Raw genomic sequence first — 7,938 nt, 5'->3', positions numbered from 1 at the left:
TATGCATTTGATATTGAATAATTTCTCCACGCTTTTTCCTGCAACAAGAGGTCAAAGTAAGGATATCAACAGATCATATTCAGATCAGATATATCCTTAAACATATTTATTTTTTTAAATATTCACATATTCAGATTCAAATTCGAATAATGAAAAGTCATATCTGAATCCGAAATCCGATTTTATAATCCGAATGTTATTTTTATATTTATATCCGAATCTGAATTTTAAAGTGGATTTTATCAATTTTCCAAATTTAGTAGCATTAGATACAAGATATTTGTCTAAAAATGAATCCGATCCAAATTCAAATTCGTATCCAAATCCGATCGAATATTTATGTATATCTGAATCCGAATCTGAATCTGATCGATGTCATTTACTAAATCTGAATCCAATCCGATTTCTTAATCGGATATTATTGGATATTAATTTTTTTTTAATATTTGAGTTTTTTTTTCGGATTAGATCGGTTGGATATCCGATTCGAATCGAATATATTGACATCCCTAGGCCCAAGTATCTACTCGCTACTCCTTACTCCAAAAGGTTTAAGGCTGTTTTGGAACTTAGGTGGAAAATCAGCTAAATATCGCACACCCACTTTTTGCAGTCCAATGAAATAGCATTTATAAGAATCGATGCGGCAACCAGCTCTTCACCAGCCCGACCAGCTAAACAATGCTCCTCTATACGTCCTCCAAGACTTCTTACAAATTTCTCAATTTAATAAAAAATTCTACTCCAAAAAGAAAAGAAAAAAAACAACAAAAAATTAATTGTTGTGCACGTCTCCGATAAATCATTCAAGACTTGTCTCTCCGTTTTAGTTAAGAAAGTTTGCTTGGATAAGTCTTCCGCGCGGTCGCCATCAAGGAATTTCTTTCCGTCACTGTTGCATTCTTCCTTCCCTTCAACTCGCGGACGTTGTTTCATTACGTTCTCTTCCATAAGCAAATTTGTTTCTTTCCTAGTCAGGTCGCTGCATGTTTGCTGGTCGAACAAGTTGAACATTATTTCTGTATACATATTTTGGTGCCAGCTATATCAGACTACACATTTGCCTGCCAAGAACATATATTATAGAACTAGATTTCGGCAAATTTTAGCCAAGGCTAGGCTGATCTTGTAGCACTTAGCTCACACATTCAATTGGTTCATTAAAAATGAGTAGCATATGCGTTGGTTATGTTACCGGTGAAAGTGTACTAGCTGATATGTATTGGGTGTTACCGGTGAAAGTGTACTAACTGATATGTATTGGGTATTCGAATCACTAGATTTTTTTTTCTTTTAAATTATTTCAACCAAATTATGACAGCTAGTCTTATTGACACCTAAGGGGCAGCAACTAGCCAATTAGCCTTGGCTCTCAGTGATGGGCAGGGACATGTTAACCTCAATTATCCTTTTCTATTACCAACGCTTTTGAATAGTTAATTTAAAGAAAATCAGTTTTTATTTTTACAAATACTTGGAGTAGTTCTTGAGGGTTGGTGGATTTATTATTAAATACAAACTAAACTTCAAATTGTAAAGCAGGACGTGATAAAGCCATCCACGACTTGAGGTTAAAAGAAACCAAGCAAAGCACAAAGATGATCTTTCTAGTCAAATCAGTGCATAAGTATAGGACATGAGATTAATGCAAAATTATTATGCCGACCAGTGCAGAGCCACCAGCTAGTAAATTCACATTATTTACATATAGAACTTTATTAATTTTTTGAGCTTTTTTTTTAATATATAAGTGAAGTGCTCTTTAAAGTTTGACATTTATACTTTGATTACCCTTCAACCAGAAATTTCTTCTTCCGCCGCTGATGCCGACCATTAGATCTATGCACGCTAACCATGAAAAATTTCATGGACGAGACAAAAAAAAAAAAAATCCAGTAGTAAAAACCAGAGAAAAAAGTTGGAATGATATGGTTGCTCGAAGTTTGTAACAAAATTATTTCTTGTCAAAACCGTGGCAAAGTCAAGAACCACTTCTCCTGACTTCCTGGGCGCTTCCTTCTTGCTAACCAATTTCATCGACGAGACAAAAAATCCAGTAAAAACCAGAGAAAAAAGATGAAATGATTTGGTTAATCGAAGTTCGTAATAAACTTATTTCTTGTCAAAACTGTGGCAAAGTCAAGAACCACTTCTCCTTACTTCCTGGACGCTTCCTTCTTGCAAATTCTCGTGTTCCTTAGTTTGCGGTGCCAACAGTGCCAATTTCCTCATTTTTCACGTCTTCTCAATACTTGCATTCATAGCAGACGCTATCTCGAAGTCTGCCATGCATTCTACAGTATAGACAAAAAGAAACCAACAAAAGAACAACTCAAGTGTCGTCAAGAAAGGTCGTAAATGCTCCTGTCATCGTCTCTTATGTCATCCTCCTCACTTGTTATTCCTCTCGACGATAGAAGCCATTTCTTAATGTTATAAATACAAGCCACTCTCTGTTCTCCCATCACCATCGCACTTCATAGATCGATCTCTCTCTCTTCCTCCGATCACTTTCTCTTTCGCTTGCACAGAAGAATCCTTCTGCTCAATTTGGCAACATGAAAGGCTCTCGCATAGGGTCTTCTACTCTTCAAAATGCCGATGATGATGATCTGAAAGCTGCCATTGGCGCTGGAAGGAATCAAGACCAGAAACAAAGGTCGACCAGTGATCTCCTCCAGCATGATGAAACACCCTCGCGGAAGACCATCGAGGAGGAGAGGAAACAGGCAGTCCCATTCATTTTAACTTTCACCGACTTGACCTACAGCACTCGCATCCACCGGAAAATGCTCGATGCCGGATGTAAGAGAACTCTGCCGGTGACGACCATGGACACCTCCGGGTCGCCGCTGGCCGGCACCAAGATGTTATTGAACCGCATCTCCGGTGAGGCCCGGGAGGGAGAGATCCTGGCGGTGGTAGGCGCCAGTGGGTCAGGCAAGTCCACGCTTATCGACGCGCTAGCAAACCGAATCGCTAAGAAGAGCCTGCGAGGCAGCGTGAAGCTCAACGGCGAGGCGATCGACGGGCGGCTCATGCGCTCCATCTCTGCGTACGTCCGGCAAGACGATCTTCTCTTCCCGATGCTCACCGTCGAGGAGACGCTGTCCTTCGCCGCTGAATTCCGGCTGCCGCAGACTCTCTCCAAGGAAAAGAAGCAAGCGAGGGTGCAAGCTCTCATTGAACAGCTGGGCCTCCGCCGCGCTGCCAAGACTATCATCGGCGACGAGGGCCACCGGGGCGTGTCCGGTGGGGAGAGACGTCGGGTGTCGATTGGCATCGACATCGTCCACGATCCGATCCTCCTGTTCCTAGACGAGCCCACCTCTGGGCTCGACTCCACCAGCGCTTTCATGGTGGTGAAAGTTCTTCAGAGAATTGCCCGAACCGGCAGCATCGTCATCATGTCTATTCACCAACCGAGCTACCGGATCGTCGGTCTACTTGATCGCATGGTGTTCCTCTCAAACGGCAACACGGTGTACAACGGGCCGTCGACTCATCTCCCGGCCTTTCTGGCAGAATTCGGCCGTCCGGTGCCGGAAAACGAGAGCCCGATTGAGTTTGCTCTCGACCTCATCCGTGAGCTCGAAGTGAGCCAAGATGGAACCAAGAACCTTGTTGATCACTTCCACAACTTTAAATCAACTAGGTTTGTGGGCTCTTCATCAAGGGCAGCAGACGACAAAAGCTTGACTCTCAAGGACGCGATTAACGCCAGCATCTCCCGTGGAAAGCTCGTCATTGGGAGTGAGGACGGCCGGAGCTCGTCTGAATCGATGCCGGAGTTTGCGAACCCACTATGGAAGGAGACCGCCATACTCACGAAGCGGTCCGTGATGAACACTCGCCGGCTACCGGAGCTCTTCTTTACGCGCCTTGCAATCGTTATGATCACCGGCTTCATCCTCGCCACCATCTTCTGGCGCTTGGACTCCTCGCCAAAGGGAGTCCAGGAGCGGCTCGGCTTCCTAGCCTTTGCCATGTCCACAACCTTCTACACCTGCGCCGATGCCCTGCCGGTGTTTCTCCAGGAGCGCTACATCTTCATGAGGGAGACTGCCTACAACGCCTACCGTCGTTCCTCTTACGTTATCTCCAACGCCATCGTCGCAACGCCATCGTTGGTGCTCCTCTCCCTCGTCTTCGCCTCCATCACCTTCTTCGCCGTCGGCCTCGCCGGCGGCAGGGACGGCTTTCTCTACTTCTTTGCTATAACTTTTGCCTCCTTTTGGGCCGGAAGCGGGTTCGTCACCTTCATCTCCGGCATCATCTCGCAAGTGATGGTGGGCTACATTGTTGCGATTGCTGTGCTCTCGTACTCCCTCCTCTTCAGCGGCTTCTTCATCAACAGGGACAGAATACCATCGTACTGGATTTGGTTCCACTACCTCTCGATGGTGAAGTATCCCTACGAGGGAGTGTTGCAGAATGAGTTCGAGAATGCGAAGCAGTGCTTCTCGACGGGCGGCCAAATGTTTGACAATACGCCGCTGAAGGGGCTGAGCGACGAGACCAAGGCCGGGCTGCTGAAGACGCTGAGTAACTCATTGGGCATGAACATTACCATGACGACGTGCGTGACGACGGGAACTGACATATTGAAGGAGCAGAGCGTCACGCAGTTGACCAAGTGGGACTGCTTCTGGGTGACGGTGGCAATGGGATTCTTCTTCAGGCTGCTCTTCTACGTCGCCCTGTTGATTGGTGGCAGGAACAAGAGAAGGTGAAGGAGGAGGAACCGTCGTTAATGGCGGCCCCCAAAAGTGGATGTCCGCAGCTGTTGCCCTCTCCGAGGCTAAAGATTTGTTTTCTAAATTTTATTGTTTATTTTTTTATTCTTTTAATTTTAGGAAATTATATTGGAGAAGCTGTAAGCAATTATACGAGAAATTATAGTAGTCGTGTATGTTGTGTATTAGATTATATATTTCATTTTCTCTCCTCCCTCCCTTGAAAAGGCTAGTATGCTGCTCAACTTTTATACGTAAGTTTAAAAATAGACCTCATGTTTTCTAATTTTGTAAGTTTAGACCTTATTTTTGATATTTTTGATTTTTTATAAAATAATGTTTATTTTAAACTATTTTAACTCTTTCATAATCCCTTTTTACTTTTCTAAAATGTTTCTTTAACCACAGATATTTTGTTCCATAATTTTTTATGCATGGGAGTGCTCACGACTCATAAATGTTTTCCACCGTTCATGGAGTATATTGGAAAAGTGGCTATGGATTATGGAACCGGCAACTAAGTAAGTTGAATATTAATTTTTTATTAGTTAGCATAATTTCCGATGATTTTATAATTTTCATGGAACTTTATTTTTATATTTTAATAATTTTAAAAATACAAATCCTAACGTCAGACGGTTAAAAACAAATAAAATAAAATTGCATGTTGAAGACGGGTCCCGACTCCGAGTCGTTCCTGTCCTCACGCCCTTGTTGTCGCATAGCACGAACTTTCGTCATCTGCAGGGCCCAAAACTTGACAGCCTTTTTAGCGTGTGAAATTCTGCCATGTCATCGACGGCTCAAAGGCGTGGGCAGGACACAATTGACCAAGGCTTCTTCTGAAATTGGAGTCGGGTTGATCCAATATCATGTCAACTGTCCCACAACAGTGGAAGCTACACGTCCACTTAACCAAGTTTACTGAAATTGGAGCCGGATCCAGCTTGGGTCCATCTTGAGTTTCATTGAGGGGAGCCCATGTATAGAAATCTGCAGCTTGTTGAGTACGTATGTCTAAAATCATGAAAATTTGCGGCCCAATATGTGCAAATATCAACTAAGCCTGCGCAACGGCCCAGCCCAGCCCGATAAGGAGCTAGGCTCGGGCCGGCCTGACACCCAAAACTCGGGTTCAGGCCCTGCTCGACCATTAAAACATGAGCTCGAGCTCAACCTGATTAAATTAAAACATATATTTTTAATATAAACTAATATATACGTATAATTAATCTTAATAAAATATTATATTTATAAAAAAATTATCAGGCCCATCGGAACTGGCTTGATAAATTATCAAGATGGTGCGATGCACTTTTTTTCGAGCCTGGGCCCAAGTGGGGTTGGGTACCGGGTACCCGCCCATGGCCCGGCCCGGTGCCCAGCCTTAATGCCAACACCAACGTCTTCTTTCAATAATGGGCTCTAAATGTGTCGCCCCAGGTAGGGAGCCTTTGGTTGCCCCTAATCTAAAATTCTCATCATGTGAGAATAGTGGACTTAAAAGAAAACCCTTCTCCTTTTAATATTAAATCCGACCTTCTTTTTCTTAGTGTAACAAGGTAAATAATAAAGATTTCAAGTACGGAACTTAGTATTCCTTACTTTGTTGAACTATGAATTTTGCTACAAATCTTTTGCCACATCAAATCCATGAATTTCAAATCTGAAAGTAATCAAATGCCCTCTTAATATGTAGAATGAAATTCTTTTTCTTTCATTGGAGGTCATCTAGGTCAGGCTGGAAGATTGGCAACTTTTGCTCTAGAAAGCAAATTATAAGTCAAGGTCAGGCTGGATGATTGAGGGCATTCAAAGGTCTGAACCATTTTAGTCGCTTACTTAGTAAAATAATAGGTTCTTTGGTTGATCTAGCTAACTTATATGCTGATTGGTCATGAGGCGGCCATTAGTTACAAAAGAATATCCAAATGTCCTTGAAATAAGTTGCAGAAGCTGCACTCAACTACTTGTGACCCAGCATAGCCACCATGTTATATCAGTTCTTTATCATTAATTAAAGATTCATGACATCAGCCACCCTGAGCACTGTTCATTTCATGGCCTGGTTCCTTTGAAAGAAAAACCCAAAATATTTAAATCCTAAAACTGAACCATGAAGCAATACAGCTTCTAGAAAATAGCTTCACATCCAAACTGCTTCACCCATGGATGTATATCTCTGCAAGGATATATGTAATTATATGTAGAAAAACATATAAACGCCACTTTTAGATGATCAACTAGTGCGAATTAGTTGAGCTTATGACAATTCCTTCTGGGGATTAGGGCCGTACAATAAGTTGACCCAACTCGAGCTCGTCTCGAGTCGAGCTTGTTCTTAGCTGAAAACTTGAGCTTATAAACGAGTCAAGTTAAAGTTGCATAAACTCAAGTAAGAACGTCTAATATAAGTTTTTTTTTTTTTTTTTTTTGGAAGTCATCAAATTTAAAACCAAGGAAAGAAATCAAGTTAAATAGGGAGTCCATAAATGAGCTTAAACAAGTCAAGTGTGAGCTACGATTCGGTATATCAAGTCAAGCTCGAGCTGACCTTGTATAGCTGGACTCGAGCTCAAGTGGAGCTCAGGCTGAGCAATATGGGAGTCGAGTCAAGCTAATCAAACTTGAGCTAGACTCGACTCATGTACAGCCCTAGTGGGGATCAAGAAGGTAAATAATTTTCCTTAAAGGCCGAAATGAACTAAAAAGGAATCATCATCTCAATGGGGGAAACCAGCAGATAACATGATTTTAGAAATCGAATCACAAACAAAGTGTCATTAGTTCATTGGAAGGGGAACAAGCCAAATTATATCTCGAACAGTGCTGGTTAAGAGAGTGAGCCTGTTAGGAATTCCCAAATAAGTAAGGTGTCTTTTCTTTCTCAATCATAATCCACCTTTCTCACGCATGTCTACACCAACAAGAATAAAACAGCTTCTCACTATCAACTCCTGGACACAGAGTTCTTACAGAATAATTGATCTCCCAAAGTGTACTAATGGATTAAGACTGTCCATGAGAGCTGCAATAATATCCTTCTTCTTAGATAAGATTGATCACCTTGAATGATCCAATGCAATGACCATGGACAAACCCTTCGTCTTCACATGAGCCCCACAAAACTTTTGGAGCCATCCGTCTTACAGATGAACAGCATTCATTCTGCCATAGATGAATTGCTAACAATAAGTAAATT

At 42.3% G+C, this 7,938-nt stretch overlaps 1 protein-coding gene across 1 annotated transcript; it reads left to right on the top strand.

The window, feature by feature from the left end:
* The first annotated feature begins 2,097 nt into the window (after window positions 1-2,097).
* Window positions 2,098-4,929, top strand: LOC116255151 (ABC transporter G family member 20-like). Its single transcript, XM_031630916.2, has one exon. The coding sequence runs from the start codon at window positions 2,559-2,561 to the stop codon at window positions 4,731-4,733; it is 2,175 nt and encodes a 724-aa protein (XP_031486776.1). The 5' UTR covers window positions 2,098-2,558; the 3' UTR covers window positions 4,734-4,929.
* Window positions 4,930-7,938: the final 3,009 nt, after the last annotated feature.

Source organism: Nymphaea colorata, chromosome 5, assembly GCF_008831285.2.
Source record: "Nymphaea colorata isolate Beijing-Zhang1983 chromosome 5, ASM883128v2, whole genome shotgun sequence".
NCBI classification, from domain to species: domain Eukaryota; kingdom Viridiplantae; phylum Streptophyta; class Magnoliopsida; order Nymphaeales; family Nymphaeaceae; genus Nymphaea; species Nymphaea colorata.
This window is presented reverse-complemented; position numbering and strand designations above follow the sequence as displayed.